General features: G+C 42.9%; 1 protein-coding gene across 1 annotated transcript in view; it reads right to left on the reverse strand.

Annotated features, from left to right (window-relative positions):
• PHACTR3 (phosphatase and actin regulator 3) overlaps window positions 1-12432 on the reverse strand; it is a 163495-nt gene extending 151063 nt beyond the window's left edge. Inside the window, exon 1 of the mRNA XM_077832492.1 lies at window positions 12315-12432. Within this exon, the coding sequence (XP_077688618.1) occupies window positions 12315-12432 (118 nt within the window). The remainder of the gene's footprint in view (window positions 1-12314) is intronic.
• Between the last annotated feature and the right edge of the window lie 8833 nt (window positions 12433-21265).

Below are 21265 nucleotides of genomic sequence, written 5' to 3' on the forward strand. Positions count from 1 at the left end.
AGACCAAATCTCTGGATTTAATGGGCACAGAGGATCCACTGCATTATTATTTAACCTCTAGCTAGATAAGAAGCAATATGAGGCCCTCACATTTTGCTTTACTTACTTCTTGGTATTTATAAGGCGGACGTGATTAGAGAAGGCAGGGTTATTAATTCTAGATATTACCTTGCACTTTGAAACACCACAATCTGGCAAGGAACAACTGACTGAATGCTCTAAATAAATAAATCGTGTAACCCATTAACTGCAGCATTAATAGACCAATCTGGAACAAGCTCTCAAAGCTAAAGGTTGTGGAAAATTATTATAGTCACTTAACTAATGACAAAAGTAAACAGTTAGTAACTCCTAGAAAAAATCTCATATATAACTCATTACATGCTCAAAGTACTGCACAAATAATAATTGACCCACTAATCCTAAAACATCTTCATTTATATTTGGAGCCTGATTTTTAAATATTAGGCATGTGATTAATCTAATTTGTATATGAAATCAAACGACTATGCCTTTGCAATTTAAGTGTGGGTTTGTGCACCATTTGTGCAACAAGCTTTGTGCCTAACTTGTTTAAAAGCCAGGCTCCTGATGTTTAATTTTTCTATAACTTGTTCCTATATAAAGATTTCAAATAGTAAAATTCCAGAAAAGACAAATGAATCCTCAAGCCCTCTACAGTCTAACCCAGTTGATATCCGTATGTGAGATCAATGCTGATCACTCAGTCTCCTTTGCTTCTAAAGTCAAGTTAAGCAGCATCTTACACTCCAGCAGGTGTTTCACTTTAATTACATGTTTTGTAATGCTTTCCATATAGGTTCAAGTATGCTATATATATGTCTGCATCCTAAATGATTCATGGCAATTTTTTACCACCATTAGGTGGCCTGTGATTGAAAACTGGAGCTGGATTGTTGTGCAGAAGAGGCTCTGTTAAAATGAGTTTCTAATTGCAAAAGTGTTCGAATTAATCAACTGGTGTTTGTACATAATTGTATTAAACCACTGTTGGATCAGATCTCTGAAACTGAAATACAAAATCTTGTCATATACTTAAATCTAATAAGTGATGCCAAACCCAAGATGTAGGGCCAGATTCTGGCCGTGTCTTGTTAATGAGCCATGTATCTACCTTAATCAGTGGTTGAACCTCACATGGATTATGCCCAATATATGGTCATAAGAACACAATTGCTAATTATATTGAGAGGAATTTAAATTACTCAGCAGAACTCCTCTTTACAGCAATAAAATGTATTCTTGTTTAAGTTAGTAGGTGTTTAACAGAATACAGATATGAGGATGAAAAAATGCTTAAATTTCAGGCACCTTGTCTCAACAAATGGTCAGCTCTGCCCTTCTTACCCTCCAGGTGTAAGAAATGCTCGAGTAGTTTACAAAATGGAATTTGCAAAGGTGGTTCTGAGAGGGGAAAACAAAAACATCAGCAACAACATTAGATGATGGAGTCCCCTGGGGAAAACTTGGTCCTGTATATATTATTGTATTGCAGTAGTGTGTAGTAGCCCCAGTTATGGACCAGGATCCCATTGTGCTAGGTGCTGTACAAACATATATACATACACATTTACAGAAACATGGTACTTGGAATTTTAGACACTTATTAAAGCTATTTTTCCCCATTGGCCATTTAAAATTCCTGTTTCTAATCATCTGCCCTTCAAAACTCAATTTATTCTAACTTTTATTTTTGACTTACATGCCCTATATATGTCATCAAATGAAAATCAGGATTAAAATGTATAACTTCAAAAAAAAATCTATTTAAAATATCATGGAGTCAGGTATTTTAAGGGGTTAAAAATACAATGTAAAGAGCAGCTTTAGGGAATGTTGTTTTGTTTTGTTTTTAATACAAACACATTTCACAAACTGATACAGCTCCCTTGCAGCTCAGGGTGAAACTTCCATTCTGTTATGTTCTCTCACATTGGATCTGATCCTGAGATACTTTGCATGGGACTGATCCAATGCCCTTTGAATGGCAGCTCTTACTATGTTATCAATAGTGCTTGCTGGTTCCTTGTTTTCAAGCAGATGCAATACTATTTGAGCAGAGGCTGAATCTGTAGATCAAGAGTTTTAACAAATAGAAAAGTTTGCAGTTGGCTTTTTCCAGCTTTAACTTTACTTGTGGTGTGGGATCAGTGACTTGTTCACAAACATACCTGCCCATGAATATTGATAGACTTCTCTGATGCTGAATCAGACTCTTGGGAGCAGAATGCCATAAATTCTTCTTTCCTAACTAATCAAAACTTCTAGACCTTTTATCAATCATGCAGGAAACCACAGAAACAGAAAATGTTGAGTGTGTGTGTGTGTAATAATATATATTTATTTCAATCTTGGGTGTTTTTCTTTTCTCCTCCTCACTCCTCCCCCTCGGCACCATTTCTCTCTTACAAGTTATGTATTTGTGAGTTACAAACATAGACCAGTCATCAGACACCTAAGCAAGTCATTAACTTTCCTCGTGTGAGTATCCCATTCGGTGTGAGGATGATCTTGGGGTTCAGGCACTGTACTAAGACTCGGGAAACCAGGCTTCCTTTCCCAGCTCTACTACAGACTGCCTGTGAGACCTTGGGCAAATGGCTTAATCTCTCTGGAACTCAGTTCCCCATCTGTAAAATGGGGGAATGGCTTTCTTTATTCTACCCTTTGGGCTGTCTTTAGATTGCAAACTACTTACGGCAGGGACTCTCTCTTATTATGTGTTTGTACAGTGCCTGGCACAATCAGTCTTCTCTCAATTGAGGCATTAGTGTAATATAATTAACACCACCAATGAGAGTAATTGTGTCTGCGAGATGTGGCCCCAAATCATCTGATTTTTGCAGCTCTGTCCATTCCCTGTTATGATGCATGGAAACCTTTGAAGTGTTCAAGTAGGGGAACAGACAGAAATGCTCTTTGTAGAGGACTACACAGGAGAGGCCAGTAATTCCTTGTGTGGTGTATGTGATTATTGCAGCTTTGAAAGAAAAGCGGCTTTTATTTGATATTCATTTTGAAGCTTGTCTGTTAAGATTTGGGTTAAGAACTTATTTTCATTGAAACATGTAAATGTAGTAGCTAGACATCCTCTGTTTCTCTTTGTCATCGCTGACTGCCTTTGAAAACACCATGCATTGTTTTCACAGTGTGTAATGCCATCCGTGCTGCCTTTGGCATCAATGCCATAATATTGAAGCTGCAGCTGAGAGGTAAAGGAAAAGAAAGCCACTTGTATGCCCATGACTGAGTTCATTCTTATGGTGCATGGAGAAGGCAGCAATTGGAACAAGGAGAGATGAAATATTCAAAAGGCACTCACACTAGTTATTTGCCAAAATCAAATCTGAACCAACAAAGGAAACAAATGATGTTAGAGCTCAAAGTGCTAGCCCAGTTGCCTAGAAACAATGTTTTTTCACCCCTATGTGATAGGCCTGGATTGAGCTATCTAGTCTAACCTTAGACACCCGCATTTGGACCCAATCCTGTGCTCCACATGCTTTGCTTGCAAGAGGATGGTCAAAGTGGAGATACCTGAGCCAAGAAACAGCATGCTCAGCGCCTGCATGGGGTGGGAGGGAGGGAGGGAATGCATGCTTTCAGCAGCACCCTGTGTCAATTTAAGAGAAATGCTGCCAGGCTCCAAAGAGGAATTCTGTCCAGTCTTCCTTCTGTTACGAAAAATGTGGTTGTGATATAAAGGAAAGGAGGGTGTGGGGGGGTGAGTGAAAATAGAGGGTCCTCATGGGTCACTAGGGATGCAGAAGCTCCACAGAAGCAAACAAATCCTAAAACAATATTACAACTATTTTCATGAGGCTATTGTGTGTGCTGAGCTAACGTGTGAAACTCTGATTACCAGCAATGATATGATACAGTATTTCCACATCTTGGATATCCAGTTTTAAATGTATTAAATAGCTACTCTGTAACATTCAAACTACTGGTGAATTTGGGATTAGAATAAAAGAGATATGTAAAACACATTTCTTACATGCAGTTCTATATTTCACTTACAGAACACTAGACTTCTCTAATATCTGGCTAGCTGCCTAATGTCCCAACTCCGGAAACCCGTCCCGGCATGGATAAGTTTTAAAATAACAAACCCCATGAATAATATATATATTCATGAATCTCATTCCACTGCTGTAAAAGCAGCATTAAGACTTCAAAGTCTACAGCTTCCACCACGTTCTGACTTAAGTATGGGTTAGGTGAGGATGATAAAAACTGGATAGTGCGAAGAAAGCAGAGGTCTTGAGTTAAGGGCATCTATTCATGCAAACCAGCAAGGAGGAGCTCTTCAGGGTTCTCTAGTGGGAGCTGGATTTTAAAACTGTTATATTAATGCGCTAGATGCAGAGGGAATATGTGATTATTAAATATGCAGATAAATTACTATCATGCATATTTTTACTCATGTGGAAACCCCATGAAGGTTTGTACTTCTGGACATAGTTCCACTAGCTTCAAATGCAGAAATAAGAGAGGTGCAGTAGAAAATCTTTGTAGGTGTGGTCCCTAAACTCAGTGGTATGGTTAAAACACATGGGCCTGTGGGTGAGTTCGAGAAGAACATTCATAGTCTAGGTGAAAGAACTCTGAGTTGAATCATGACATTTCACACATCTAAGAATTAATTGTGTGCCAATAAACTGAAGTAAAGATGCTGCCCAAGCAGTTTCATTTAGATGGGAATTAATTAGTTAGTAACTCGAGGGAAAGGATCTACATCTGTTGACGGGGGCATTTTCAGTTCAGTGGACAGTGACAATGAAGAAGGCTAAAATGCTGGCCTATATTGAAGGGCATGTTGCTTTCCAAAGAAACTATCTTTACAGGCCTCTGGTTTGTCCACATTTGGAGTAAAGGGCCCAGTTTGTGCCAACTTAATTGATGAAAAATATAGACAAGGTGAAAGGAGTACAACACAGGGCAAAGAAACAGAAGTAATAGAATGCACTGGCTCATGGAGACCTAATGAAACAGGGATCATTCGGCTTGGGGAGAAGGCAACTAAAGTATTTAAACTCTAAATTAGCTGAGATTCATGACCGTTTTAATCTATTTGAAAATCTACTTGACTTATTGGACAGATCAGAATTAGACCTAAATGGTCCCTGGTGTAAGGGACTGTCGTGCCAGCCACAGATCTGGCACAGCACCATGCACTAATTTCCCATCCCTGACACACTCACCCTTCCATAGATTTTGATAGGTCTTCAGCACATGTTTAACGTTTACCTAAAATGTTCTCCAATGCTACCAGACTCATCAAAATGAATTTGGAGGAACAAATCAGAACAGCAATGAACGTTAACCTAAAACCTGAGCACTCTACATCAACTCAGAAGAGGCCAGAGGAATCCACAGTAGGGTTGTCAAAGGAAGTGCAATGGCATATCCAGTGTATGTTATGCCTATAAAAACAGACAGACAGATGAAGAATACTTCTGTACTGGCTGTTATTTCCTCATGACTTTCCCTAAAGAGTTTGGTTGAGTTATAGCTGGTGTTCTAATGTTTTTTGCATTGTGCTGTACTGAGCAATAATAAATGCCTCCCTCTTCCAAAAGAGACAACATAAAAGGAGCAAAAAATCTAGTTTCTCTCACCTTTTGAGCAGTCTGGCAAAGTGACTGCCTAACTTCACCAAGGTCTCTTGTCACAGCATCTTCTGAATGATGACAGGTGATAAAGGAAAAACAATGAGGGGTACAAGAGGTTGTATTGTAGACTTTCTAATGGCTTTCCCTCTAATCCCAGCCTTAATGTTCATCCAATTAGTTGCTTTTATTTGTGGCTGGATCAACTTTTGGCATGCACACATTTGTGTGTATCTGGAACACAGATGTTCCATATATAGTGAGATTTTGGGCACATCAGCATGAGTTATTGTGCAACTGAAAGAATTCACCATGTGTACTGACTAAGAGTCTTCAACAGACCCAGTGCTTGAGCTTACAGTTTACAGCACTGTTTTATGCTGACTTGTATGAGGCATATCTGTCTTCTACACCTAGAATTTAGGAATCTGATGCGCTCAGCTGATACAGAAGCTGAGAGATCCAACACTATGGTTAATTCCACAATAGCTCCTTGGTTTTCCACTGGAGGAAGGGTAAGGTACAATGGACCGTTAGTAGGGTGGATCAAGAGTATCTGTTACTGAAGAACATTGTGTCTATTCTGAAAAAAAATTCTTTAGCTTGGTAGTTTTGTAAGTGGTGCCTGGCATAATAGTGCCCTTCTACAAATTAGGTTTCTTTCATTCTCTAGGACCCATAGTTCCAGCATCTAAATTGTTGGGTGGGTAGACTCTCATTTTATTATAGTTGTCTGTCTTTCTTCGCTAGTTAAGCTCTGTCGTTAATTTGCTCTCTTTTTCTGTGAAGTTTCATTTTTTAATGATCTAAGACCCAAATGAGGCTACCAGTCTCTCCTATTCCCTTTGATTGCTGGAAATGTACAATGAAGGAGCTATTTCAGCTTCACCATCTGTTTGAGAGACAGTTGCAGGATCTTAAGATCTGGTTTGTCTCTTAAATTCCAGACTTCTTCTTCTATGGCCTCTTTCTTCCAAACATTTTTTTTTGGGGGTGGTGGGAGATGGGTGTAAGCCACATAAAATGACTTATAGGATTGTTTCAGAGTCTCTGTTGTCACCATCTTTCCCTGTGTGATTCTGTCTTCTGTGACTCGAATCAAATTTCCCTCACCATTTATCTTCTCTTGAGCCAGGGTGTTTAACCATAGTGTTCTTGCCAGCTTTCAACTTAGGTTATAATTAAATGCTGTCTATTTAAATGCCCCTGAAGTTGCAATAGGATATGTAGTTTTTGCTTGATGTCCTAAACACTTTTGTAGAATTGTGCCCTGTTTAAACATCGACTGGTCCTATGTTTGAAAGCACCTGTCAGGTTTTCAGATCCTCACCTAATGGGTAATGTTGGTGGGGGTAGTCCTCCTCTATCTGATGCACTGCTCCAGCACTGAGCATGCTGCACTAACAAACAAAATTCTCTTTCTGAATGAAATCATGGTGCAGATGTGTTCCGTACATAAGATTAATGGGCTGGACTGGATCCCAAGCATCTTAGTGTAAGGAAGCTCCATGTGTAGTTAGAGGAATTTCTATGGGCCTCTCAAGTTTAGAATGTGCTCCTAATCACCTGAGCCCTTTCACTCCTTACTCAGCAAAAAAGTCCCACCTATCTTAATGGGACAACATAGACTCATAACCATGGTGGTCCCTTCTGGCCTTAAAGTCTACCAGTCTGACCACCTGCATGTTGCAGGCCACAGAACCCCACCCACCCACACATGCAATAGGCTCATAAGGTCTGGCTGAGTTACTGAAGTCCTCCAATCTTGACCGAAAAACTTCAAGTTGCAAAGAATCCACCAGTTACTCTAGTACAAACCAGCAAGTGACCCATGCCCCAGACATGGCTGAGTGAAGATTGACAGATCAGGCCCTACATTTGCAATATTGTATTCATTCTCACCAGGGCAGAAAACTCACCAGCTTTCAAGAACCTAGCCACTTGAGCTCACTGGTGGTACAAGAGTTCATGGAATCTCAACCCAAAATGCACGTTTTTTATCATGAAAAAGGAAATTCAAATACAGATGGCTCCACTTAAAAAAAACCAATCTATCACTTTACCAACACTACTTGCAGCACTCCTTACATTTAAACTTGTTAAACGAACTACTATAGCTGGGAAATGTCCACTTGGTAATGATGCCCATTGCAGACAAAACCTACATTTCATTCTCAGACCACGGCTGCCATATGCTAAAAGATCACTGCAAGGAGCTGTTATTAATTAAAGGCATGTGAAGGGTCTAATTATCAGCAGATTTGTAGGCCTGTTATTTAGTAACATATGTTACTGTTAAATCTGTTGTCTACATGTACTGATCATGTATTTTGTTTGCTGTAGGAACATTTTATAATATGCTGTTAACATATTTTAAAAACAATTTTACAAAGCAGATTTTGGAATGGAATTTAGCACTGGCCTGTGCATTTGCTGTAATTTTGTAGTAAATCAAGGTAATAACTTTTCATTTGTACAGAGAATACTGTATTTAAAAAAAACACACACTATAAATATGGGCCTGATTTTTGTCAGAGATAATGAGCAATTGCAGCTCCGAATGGCATCAGTCAGAATTGTGGGCGCTCAGCACTTCTGAAAATCAAGCCCTGAACCTATTTGCACAAACAGGTTCTCCTAGTATCTGCATTGAGTCTGGCCAGTTAGGTACTTTAGACGTCCCTTCCTCACACAGGAAGAAGGAGCTTGTTTTTTAACCACATAAAGAAAAAAAGGATAACTTTTCCCAGACCTGGGGAAATCTTTTGGAGGATTTGGCTCCAAGTAGTATCCCAGCCCAAAAAGACAGACTTCAGTTCCAACTAGATGGTTTCCTAACATAGGGCAAAAGACTTTCAGCACAATCTGTTCATAGGAAAGTCCCTGAATCTGCTATTTGACTTGTCCAAATCAGCCAGAAGGAGATCTAGTCTAGTGATTACCTGAAGCATTCTGGGCTCTCGTCCCAGCTGAGTCACTGATTCGCTATGTGACTTGGGCAAGTATATAATCTTGCTGTGCCTCATTCAACTTGGCTGTAAAATTGGGTAAAAAGCAGGAGCTCACTGAAAATCTGATAGTGCCCCAGAACTGAGCTCTCCTGGATGGATGGATGGATGGAAAATTAAAGAATATTGTCTCTGCATCTTCTAATGTCAGTGTCACTGCACATACTCGTGGCTAATGATGGGGCCAAAAAACACTCATACTGGGACTTCATAGATCAAGAGGAGGGATATGCAACTTGTTTAAACAAAGGCCATGGCTACACGGGGGAAATGAAACTCTAGAAAACATGTTAACTAATATCTGTTGCCACAGTTTCTATCATGATACATTTTCCCAGCGTAGGCACAGTCAAGTAAACGTTGGAGCAGAAGGCCGCTCAGTCCTCCAGTTGTTCAATTAAATCCAAGTCTTTGTGGCCAAAAAAAAAAATTAAAAAATCTGAATACTCACTGTTTCCCCCCCACCAAGGAAAAAACTGGAACATGAGCACAAGGTCAGGGTGACAGTGTTTCAGTACTGACCTCAATCAGGGTTTGATCCAAGAACAAATTTGTATGCCAGATGCTGATGGAAAGCCTGTCTGTGCCTAACATATTGGATTTTTTTTTCCACAATTCATCCTTGAATAAATGTTACCCTTGTGCTTTTGCCAAGGTCAGTGATGTGATAGGGGTTATCTTCCTTTATAAAAGCCATTTGGTTAGGTTAACTGCCCAATTACATGGATAAATGCTCTTTTTAAGCATCATCCTCTAACTCTTATTAGATCACAACCCCCCTAATTCATTCAAGAGTACTTCACACCCATGCTAATTACTTTTTGTGTACATGATTTATGTTGTGATGCTAAAGTTTTCCATGTATATCTTAAAAATCATATTTATGTAAACATTGTAAATCATTTTGTAGAATTTTACCTTGCTATTGGCACATTTGTCTGTATAACTTGAAGTATAAATAATGTCTCTTCTGGCCTGAGTTTTTAACTAGGCCACTACTTTTAAACTAGGAACTAGGAAACTACTTTTAAATACAGTTCAGAAACCTAAAAGTTGAAATGTCTAAAGCAAGGCTTAAATGGAAGCAGGACTGGGATGTAAATGTGAGCATTACACTGTAGAATGATCAGGTCTAAACATTATTTTGACTGTGTCCATAGATGTGTGTTTGATTTGAGAAATAAACATAAAATCAAATTATTATTCTTTCTATTAGTAAGCAAGTAAGATGAAAACGTAACTATGTAGGATGACAGCTACTTCATAGCCTGACATAAATTATGCTTAAATCTTTGAAACACAGAGACAAAAACAATTTGTCCACAAATTAGATGGCAAAAAAATGTAATTTTGCAGGTAAAGTAATACTAATACTGAAAACATCAGATGTTTACCAAACAATGTAACTGTTTGTAAATTACATGGAAAAGTAAAACAAATTTATGTAGGGTTTCCTTAATCTACATAATGCAACACTATACACAGGCTGTAGGTATTGTTGCCTTTTGTTTGCTTTTATAATGCTGTTGCAGTATATTTTTTGGAGGGGGGAGGTTTTTTGCATACTTTGTGCAGCAGCTGCCATGCCACTGGGATGTTTGGTCTTAAATTATGGAATTTTCATTGAAGAAAATGTGCTCTAACAGTACCTCTTTTCAAAAAAAGTGTGTTTATTTTCCCTTATATCAAAAAGATTTTAAAAATTAGATTGTTGTATTTGCTGTTTCCCATATTGATTGATTTGTTTTGAAATATACAAGAAGCGGCTGAAATTAGATAGTATGCATACAATTTTTCATTCAGAAATCAAATAGCAGAAGCATACATTCCTCTCTTTCAGTCAGTATTGTCCCTTAAGCAGAAAGTCTAGCACTTCATGTTAGAGGCTTCCTTTGTTCCCTTTACATGGGGTACAACCACAATTGGGCATCCGAGAAATCCTCTATCATGTCCATTAATTTCATTGTTTTATCTAGTTGAGAGCTACAAAGATGTTCAGAATCATTTGATAAGGAAAACTTAAAATTGTCGTAATTAACTGTCAGAGGAGTAGCCGTATTAGTCCGGATCTGTAAAAGCAGCAAAGAGTCCTGTGGCACCTTATAGACTAACAGATGTATTGGAACATAAGCTTTCGTGGGTGAATATCCACTTTGTCGGATGCATGTATGGTGGGTATTCACCCACAAAAGCTTATGTTCCAATACATCTGTTAGTCTATAAGGTGCCCCAGGACTCTTTGCCATAATTATTAACGTATATTCTGCTTCTCTGGGAATGATTTTGGCAAGCAGACCAATCAAAGAAGGCTAGGAGTGTTTAATCGCAATCTGCAGAAGAGGAACTAAGGTCTGATCTAAAACCCATTTAACTCAAGAAGCACCTCTCCACTGACTTCCTTTAGCTTTGAGTTCTATGTTTAGAATTCAATATATTGGGCCGCTAGGATTTACACATCTTTCATCGTCTCATGATGGTAGAAACCACACAGCTTACCCTGTTTTGTTTAATCATTCTGTGATTAAACAAAAAACCTCACAAAGAAACCTTACAGCTCATAAATGGTCTATTGTTTATATAAAGCCAGGGTAATCTGGAGCATGGCCTAGGCCTTTCCTTGCAGTCACATCACATTCAAGCTATGTGGAGGTTTTGAGCTGACTAGAGGAAATCTTCACCCAACAAAACCAACCTTTTCTTTATTCCAAAGGATCATCATCATTTTGATATTGGCAATTTGAAATTATACAGTCACCACTAAAGACATCGCTCTTTAATGGAAGAATTATTCTTCGAAGTGAAGCTAAGCTGAAAATATTTGTTAGTGGTGCTGGTGAAATAATTCATTTTCATTTATAAATAGAATAGTGTGATTGGATAGGAGTGCCTCAGTCCCCTCTGCCACTACACTTCATAAGAAGATTATACTTCTCTTTATGAAGTGAAAATAACCGGGGGGGGGATTTTAATTATTACTCTGCCTCTTCCTGTCTCCATGGTGATCCCCCCCAAACAGCCTGTTCCCTTCTGTTGTATTGGACCTCCCCTTCCCTCCCCCCCGCCCCCCAGTAATAAATCAGCTCTGCATAACCCTGAATCACAGTATTAATCACTGGCCTAGGTAGGAGCAGTGCCCACAGCGTTTAGTACTGTAGCTTCTAAATCCAGCCACTCTGCCTTCCTCCCTCCAGGGCCTCTCCCTGGGTGCACGAACTTGAGTCTCGCTTGGATCCCTGCCCTGCTCGCCCTGTCCAGTCCCCCCCGCGCTAAAGCAGGTCCCCGCAAGGCTGCCGCCTGCGTTGGTCCCCACCAGGGCCGCTATGGGGCTGAGAAACGCCTGCCCGCCCGCAGCCGAGGCTGGGCTCCAGGTGGGGGGTGGGAGCTCTGATCTCAGCCCCGCTCCTCCCCTCCCGGGTGCGCGCCGAGTTTGCAGGCAGGCAGTCGCGGTCTCGCCAAGCACCAGGGAGGCTCTCGGAGGCAATCCTGTTTGCAGCTATAAAGCCCCCGTCGGGATTTACGGCGGGGACTATGCCCCTAATTTCCTGCCGTGCCTGGGCGGGCGGGGTTGCAGCAGATGGCAGAGGGGACCCCCCTGCGGCGCCCCCCCCCCCAGTCTCTTTCCCCTCCCCTCTTCCCCCGGCTCTGCTGTAGGGGGTGGGGTGGGGGGTGTTACCTGGGTTCTCTCCGGCTTCAGGGGCAGCGCGGGCAGCGCAGTCCGTGAGGATGCTGGGGTCACTCTGAGACCTGCCTCTGGGGAGAAAACAGCCAGTCCCGTCTTCCGCCGCAGCCATGGGTGGGGGGCTCAGAGGCGAGGGGAGGACGAGGCGCTCATGGAAGGGGAGGCAGCCAAGGTCACAATGGGGAAGCGGGGGCTGGAGTCCCGAGCGCCAGCAGCTTCAGCCAGGCAGCCCCAGCCGGGGCAGCATCTTCCCCGGCCTCCTTCCGCCAGCTCCCGTCAGTGCTCCCCACCTGCACCATCCAGCAGCCGCAGAGATGCCCCTAATGCCCTGGGCTCCTATGGCCACTCATGGGCGAACTTTCTCTCGGTGCAGCTCAGGGGGGCTGCTTTCATGCTGCTCCGTGGGGGGGCTGGCAGGAGCTGGGGCTGGGCTCTCCCCTCCCCCTTGCCCCCCCTCCCTGCCCCCTGCCACCCAATAACAAAATCTTCGCTCCTGCAATTGCTTTAATCTGCTGCTCTTCTTAGAGCATCTGTTGGAAAACATTGGGATTCTCCCATCATGCCCCGCGAGAGGCAGTGTGACATCACAGTGGGGTGGGGGCCTGGGAGAGGGGACACCTGCACTGCACAAAGAGGGGGCGGCAGCAGCAGGTGCGCGTGGCTAGGGGGACCCTGTGGGGGGGAGGTGAAGGAAGCTGGGGGTCCTACTGTTAATCTGCCGCTGTTTGCATTTCAACCCCCCATCTCCCCTCCCCCCCACCGACACAGCTCCCCCCACCCCTCGGCTGCGAGTCAGGAGCAGCCCCTGGCTGGGGAGGGGGGGGGGTTGGGCTGCTGTCATGTGACCAATCAGATCCGCCCAGCAGGGTCTATCCGGGTGCGTGTGAATGGGGGGGATCCCAGCGAGCCTGGCCCCTTCTTCCCCCCTGCCCGTGGCGGGAGCAGCTGCGGAACTCGCCTGGCTCCGGCCAGCTCAGAGTCCGCAAAGCGCGCCGCGTGTGGGCAGCAGGCTAGTGTGCCAGCCTGCACGTGGAGCGTGTGTGCACAGTGTGTCCGCGTGTGCACTGTGTGCGTAGAGCGCGGGTCAAGCGTGTTGCATTGTACGTGGGCGCCTGCCCTGTGCGCTGTGTGGGCGCAGCGGGCGTGTTAGCGGGTGCAGCGGGCGTGTTAGCGGGTGCAGCGCGGCTCCCTTTCGTTGGCCTTATCCCCTTTGCCTGTGTCGCGGGGCCCCCGCTTTGCTTCCCCGGCCCAGCCTCTCCTGACTCCGTTCCCCGAGAAGCGGAGAAAGAACAGGAGAAAGAACGGGAGAAACCCAGCGAGCTGCTGCTGCCCATGTCAGCTGACGATCTGCCTAAAACTCAGCCCTCTAAAAGCTGTGGGCAGCTTCCAGTTTGCCAGGCACTAGCTGCCCTGACCCTGTTGGGGTATGAGTGGGTGTGTTAATCAGTGGTGCTATCCGTGCTTTCCTTAACAGCCTGCTTTCAGGGACAAGGTGGCTTCACCTTGGACTGGAACAATCAGAGCAGGCTGCTTTTCTATGGCTGTCGGGTAGAGCTGGTCAGGAATTTTCCAAAGTTTTTTTTTTTTTTTTTTAATTTCTTTTCTATTGTACATTAAAACAAAAGAATAATAAAAAGTCAAAACTGGTACAAAACATTTAAATTGACCCCAAATGATGGTTTTCTTTGGAATTTCACTTTTAGAGGAAATTTCAAAAGTTTTTTTGTTTTTGTTTTCATTCTCTTCTTGAATGGATGTTTTTCCCCCCAAATATGTGGCATTTCCCAGGAATAAAAAAAAAACAGATTCTGTCCAGAACTATGACCAGGGTGGATTGCTTGGCAGCATATGCGCCAATCCTCTGTTTGATTTCTTCCCTGTTAAAACTTTAACCAATGGATGTCTCAGTTAGAGAAGCAGGGACCCTTTGTGGGCACCGCTCTGTTAGTGGAGAAGCATTGAATTTGTCCATGCAGGCCTTGCACAGAGTACACAGTGGTCTCGGTCCCACACATTTACCTGTACAGAGCACTCCCCAGTGGTGCAGCTGCTGTTGGCATTGTATGTAATACACCCTTGACACAGAAGTAAGGTGTAAGGGCTGGGGGTTTGCACACTCACGTGTACATGTTACAGGCATAGCTGTTAGCAACACCTATACTTAAGGTTGCTGGACATGTTCTCTTATAAGACTGTGTTCAGTTGCTTATAACTTTGTGAAACAAACCATTTGGGCTGAAATTGTCCATCATAGGTGTCTGCTCCAGGATGATTTTTTTTTTAATTCCAGCAAATATGTTGTTTAAAGGCCAGAAAAGGGGGTTCGGGAAAGATTTCTTTGAGGCTGTGGTCCTCATCAAGTATGGGTTGTAATTGTTTAATGATACCCCTCATGAGTTCCACCATGGGGTGGTAGGTGACTACGAGGGGCATGCAGTCTGTGGGGTTTTTTTCTGTATGGAAGTGGGGGGGGAATTTGGGTGGGCTGTTCCATGATGTGATCTACTTCTCTGGTGGAGTGTCCTTGTTTGGCGAAGGTGGTTTTAAGTGGGTTAAAGTGTGTGTCCCAGACTTTCTCCTTGGAGCATATTCTCTGATATCTGAATGCCTGGCTGTAGATAATAGTTTTCTTAGTGTGTCTAGGTTGGTTACTGGACCTGTTGAAGTAAGTGTGGTGATCCATGAATTTCTTGTACATAGTTGTCATAGGGTTCCATTGTTGAAGCTGATCATGGCATTCAGGAAGTTGATGCTGGTGTGGGAGTGTTCTAGAGAGAGTATGATGCATGGGTGACGGTTACTGAAGTTGTGGTGGACATCTGTGAGGGAGTTTGTCATCTGTCCACAGGATGAAAAGATCATTGATGTATCTCAGGTTTATCATTGGTTTCATGGTGCGTTTGTCCAGAAATTCTTTCTTAAGGTGGTTCATAAAGAGATTGGCATACTGGGGAGCCATCCCCGTACCCATGACTGTTCCCATAGTTTGGACAAAGTGCTTGATGAATGTAAAGTTGCTCTCGGTGAGGATGAAACGACTGAGTTTGGCAGTGTGTTTAGTGTGGATATCTGAGTGTTTTATTGCCTTGTAGATATTTGAGGCAGGCAGTGATGCTATGTTGGTGTATAGGGAGGTGTCATTCACAGTGACAAGGATGGCATCCTGAGGGAGGTCGTTAATGTAGAGTTTCTGGAGGAAGATGGTTCTGTCCTGGAGGAAACTGGCCCTTTGTGTGGTCGGTGGTTTGAGGTTGGTTTCAGAGTTCTGATGTTCCTTCCGTAAGAGTGCAATGGCTAGATATGATGTGTTCTTTGTCTGCGTATTGTGAGAAGCATGTACAAGGTCCTTAGGGTGGGTTTGTGGGAGTTGAAGTTATAGAGTTTCTTTTGGAGTTGTTTGAGGAAAGCAGTGCTTGGATCCCTTCCTTTCTTATGGCTGAGTCAATTGCCTCTATATTTGCTTTGGTCCCTGCCAATCCAAGCAGCAAGAAACAGGCTGGGAATCAGTCAAAGGTATTTTGTGCCACAGCTGCCCTTAGGCCACTTTGTTATTTTTCAGTGCACTGGCATCATCTGTGGTGGGGAGGCTAGGAATAATAATTGTGTTCTGTTATTTAAACATTGACCATGTAGCACAACACATTTCATATTTTGCAAAAGATGCAGGTTTGCATGAAACATCTCTCAGTTATCCTCATAACAATAATTAATAGTGAATCCAATTGCACCTTTCATGAGATTATTTTATGAGGGTTCTGCAGTCTTTATGGTGGGTTTAAGCCCAAATGGACTGGTGTGTGGGGATCTCCGAGATTTCCGCCCCCCGAGGAAAACACATATGACTTCTGCAACGTTATAAAATCAGATCTGAGGTGACATGCCGAGTAAATATTGATTTGTGCAAGTTGAAGGTCCTGGAGGTAAGTCTTGTCTGGCTTCCACACCCAATTTACTCCAAGCTTTTAAAATATTTGGGGAGAAAGGAGCACTTGTTGTTTTGGGGCTGTGTCTTCTTTCTTGTCCCGTTCTCTTTTGAGCATGGGCATCCCTTACATGGCCCAGTCATATTATTTGGCAAAGCATAAACTCTAGAAGGAGGATCAATTTTAAATAACTGGATTGAAAGACACCAGTTGTGTCCACTTTTAGCTCCAAAATATTTCATAATCTGAGATAGATTGGGGTACATCAGTGATGATTTAGGGACCTGAAAGCCATATAGCCAAAAGAGGACTCACAGTGACATCAAACCACATAGTTCAACCCTCGGTGTAACAGAATAATAAATAATGCTGCAAAAGCTGGTGAAATGATTGCACGTTACAGTTGACTCAAGGAGAAAGAAACGAGGGGAAAAGCAAGTAGTAATACATAGTACTTTTTCCTCAACAGATATCAAAGCACTTCACAATCTTTAATGTACTTATCCTCACAACACACCTGTGAGGTAGGCAAATACTATTATCCCCACTTTACAGATGGGGAACTGAGGCACAGAAGGGCTAAGGGACTTAGGCATTGCAACGCCTAACTTTCAAGTGCCTAGAAAACCACTGAAACTATAACGGGATCTGCAAAGCCTGAGTTACGTGCCTAGACTTCCTGTACAATGAATGGGGAGAAAGCAGATTCACAAAAGCCGACATGCTGGGCAGGAGCTGCCTAGGCTACCCAATGGGAGATGCTAATGAGAGGAGTGTGTCCTAAGCCCCGCCCCTCTCTCAGAGGTAGGCATGTAAACTGGGCTGCAAGGAGGCACCTATCTCTGCTTGTGCAACCAGCAGCCTACTCCGGGAGTCAGCATCTTACATGTCTAAATTATTCCTGTGTGAATTAATTAGGTGCCTGCCGCACTCCATGCAAAGCAGCTGAAAGGGGAGGTGCTGCCACCGCTCACCTTATAACTTGTATCCCAATGGTTACAGCAGCCACTGGGAGACCTACGTTCAATTCTCTGCCTGAGACTGAATGGCACAGAGTGGAACAGCTTCAGTAGGAGAGACTGAGGGAGCCCTGCATCAGTATATCCCAGAACTCAGTGGTTAGGGCCCTCTTGTGGGAGATGTGGATTCATTTTTTTTCTCCCTCAGGTGGAAGAGGGAATTTAACCTGAGACTCCTACATCACAGATGAGTGCTCTAACCACAAAGCTAAAATATATAGTGTGTGCACCCCTAACACTGGCTGGATTTTTGAACGGGGCCTGACATGGTATTTGTTCTCAGAGCACATCTACTAGATTGGGCCCCTCATCGGTGGGCAAACACTTATTTTTGCTGGGATTGCAGTGGGGAATAGGCAGGAAATAAGTGTCTGGGTGCCTAGAATGAGGCAGCAGCATGTATCCCCAGAGGCAAAAACTTAGACACCTAAGGGACTTTTACATTAGCAAGTGAAGTGCCAAGTAAGTTTAGATGCCTACAGGATTAGGCAGCAGCCCAGCAGGAGTTTTGTGGATCACAGTGGTATTTGGGTCCCTGCAAGGATCTGGGCCAAAGTGACTTACCCAAGGTCACATAGAAAGTCTGTAACAGACCTGGGAATTGAACCTGCATCTTCTAGGATAGTTCCCTAACCACTGGAACATCCTTCCACAAAGAAAGCACCAGTCCATTGTAAATATCAAACATAAGGGACTTTTAGTTTAAGATCCCATTAAAAAATACATGGACTTCATGTTCCAACATCCATGTGAAATAATCAGCCCTTCATGAATCTCATTTTTCAGGATAAGACAAAGTTTTTAGCTGAAAGCCCTAAACTGAGGTCTAACGAGCCCTAAGCTCCTGGAGCTAGACACCAGGGATGAAATTCTGGCTCCACTGAAACCAACGGGAGCTGCCATCAACTTCACTGGGGTCAGGATTCCACTTCAGATCTCTAATCCCTTGGCTCCGTCCAGTATGTGTTTTAGCCAATCAGTCCTGTTTGTTCTGGTCCCCTGCCCCAATTTCGTTCCGTTTTCTATGTATGTGTATTTTCCCCCCACCCCATTAAAACAATTTGATCAACATTTTTATAGAAATATTTTCAGGTTTAAGCTCTGAGGTTTAAAGTTTTCTGACAAAAATTGTCCCCCCCCCCCCCAAGTCCATTTCATTAGAAATCAAAGTTAAACAATTCTCAACTAGCCCAACCAGTCCAGTGTGTGTAGTGCCCTGGAAACCTGGCAGTGGGCCAACAAAATATTTTGAAGTCCTGGTGTCTGCTGCAGATGATACAGCTCAAAGGTTCAGATCCGAGGCATGATTCAGGCTTCAGAGGAAAGCTGACTTCAAGCAGGAAGCAAGTTCAGACATTCAGAGAGAACTTTGGCTTCAGGGCTCAGGCAAAAACAGCTTCAGCCCCAGGGCAAGAACATACCCAGAAATTATTCCAAGCCCTATAGCCATTACTGCAATACAACATTCCTTCTTCATAAGCTTTATCTTGATCAGGCTACTGCAATGTAATTCATCATTCTGCTGAAGCAATAATAATAGGATTTAAATTGCACATTTCATCTTCAAAACACTGTGGGAACATTAACTAATTAATTAGGTTATTATAAACTCTCTAGGTCAAACTCCCTCCGATACATGCACACAGCTCCTATTACAATTAGTAGGAATTCCGTGTATGTATCCAAGGTGTCTCTTTCATTGTAACAAACTCTGTGTTCTACTGCACTGAATGCATGACTTTTGAGAACAGACCATAGATAAAAAGAACTGGGCTTATCTGTAGATACACAGCATGGAGTTGCACAAAGAAAAATCTTTTAATGGAACAAATATTTTACATTAAACACTATAAATAACTTTTTCTGTTACTATAGGGAAGACACATGGATGTGCAGAGATTAACTGCATAAATAATAATAAATGCAGATGACACTAAACTTTGCAGATGACACTAAACTGGGAGGAGAGGTAGATACGCTGGAGGGTAGGGGTAGGATACAGAGGGACCTAGACAAATTAGAGGATTGGGCCAAAAGAAATCTGATGAGGTTCAACAAGGACAAGTGCAGAGTCCTGCACTTAGGACTGAAGAACCCCATGCACCGCTACAGACTAGGGGCCGAATGGCTCGGCAGCAGTTCTGCAGAAAAGGACCTAGGGGTTACAGTGGACAAGAAGCTGGATATGAGTCAACAGTGTGCCCTTGTTGCCAAGAAGGCCAATGGCAGTTTGGGATGTATACATAGGGGCATTGCCAGCAGATCGAGGGACGTGATCGTTCCCCTCTATTCAACATTGGTGAGGCCTCATCTGGAGTACTGTGTCCAGTTTTGGGCCCCACACTACAAGAAGGATGTGGAAAAATTGGAAAACGTCCAGTGGAGGGCAACAAAAATGATTAGGGGACTGGAACACATGACTTATGAGGAGAGGCTGAGGGACCTGGAATTGTTTAGTCTGCGGAAGAGAAGAATGAGGGGGGATTTGATAGCTGCTTTCAACTACCTGAAAGGGGGTTCCAAAGAGGATGGATCTAGACTGTTCTTAGTGGTAGCTGATGACAGAACAAGAAGTAATGGTCTCAAGTTGCAGTGGGGGAGGTTTAGTTTGGATATTAGGAAAAACTTTTTCACTAGGAGGGTGGTGAAACACTGGAATGTGTTACATAGGGAGGTGGTGGAATCTCCTTCCTTAGATATTTTTAAGGTCAGCCTTGACAAAGCCCCGGCTGGGATGATTTAGTTGGGAATTGGTCCTGCTTTGAGCAGGGGGTTGGACTAGATGACCTCCTGATGACCTCCCTTCCAACCCTGATATAATATGATTCTATGAAAATTCCACCACAAATATTTGCACAGTACTCAAGGATTAGGGCCTGATCTAAACCCATTGAAAACAACAGAAAGATTCCTACTGATTTCAGTGGGCTCTGTATCAGGCCACCAGTGATTTTCAATTCCCATAGCACCATTGAGATATAAGAACCTGGATAAAGTAAAATAATTTCTAATATTAGCTACATCAAGCAAATATGAGCAGGCTCTATCAGTAATTAAAATTAATTCATTGTCCTTTTGTCGCATGTGGTCTAAATCCCACAGTTTTTAGTCAGGAAAACTCCCACTGAACTCGATGCTACTTGCTCTGGGAGATCAGCAATGCGAAGTCCCAGGGCCACTTGACGACATTGGTATGTTAGTGAATTTGCACAAAGTACAAAAAGCACCAACATTTAACAGGAGCACCATGTGAAGGTTGTCGTCTTGCTCCCATTGAATTCAATGAGAGTTATGAGGAAGGTGCAGGATTGATGCCACTGGAAGTTTTACCGGAGTAAAGGTTGCCAGATTTGGCCCATGTGTATATTCCAGCCACTCTCTCTTTATCCCGTCCTCCTTTAGTCACATTCTCTTTTTTTACCTTCTGTAACGAAGCGGCCTTTGGTGGGACACTACTGAGAGTATCAATTCAGGATAAATTGCTTAGAGCAGGGAAGTTACAGCCCAAGGCTGGGGGTCCTTTGCACACCAAACCAGCTAAACAGAGAGGACTTTGGTTTTACTCCACTGGCTAACCAGAAGTCATACAAGCAATTCCCTCAGACACTCCAGTTTCCCAGTATCACCACTAGCGCTACTCCTTATGGGGATGAGTGGTTATGAAAACCAATACCCCAGTAAAAGAAAAAAAGGTTCTCCTGATCCCAAAGGACCAAGCCCCAGACCCAGGTCAATATACAAGTCAGATCTTACCCATAAATCACGCTGTTGCCAATCCTTTAGAATAAAAAATATAAAGGTTTATTCATGAAGAGAAAGAAATATAGATGAGAGTTAAAATTGGTTAAATGGAATCAGTTGCATACAGTAATGGCAAATTTCAGAGTAGCAGCCGTGTTAGTCTGTATTCGCAAAAAGAAAAGGAGTGCTAATGGCACCTTAGAGACTAACCAATTTATTTGAGCATAAGCTTTCGTGAGCTACAGCTCACTTCATCGGATGC

Source organism: Eretmochelys imbricata, chromosome 13, assembly GCF_965152235.1.
Source record: "Eretmochelys imbricata isolate rEreImb1 chromosome 13, rEreImb1.hap1, whole genome shotgun sequence".
NCBI classification, from domain to species: domain Eukaryota; kingdom Metazoa; phylum Chordata; order Testudines; family Cheloniidae; genus Eretmochelys; species Eretmochelys imbricata.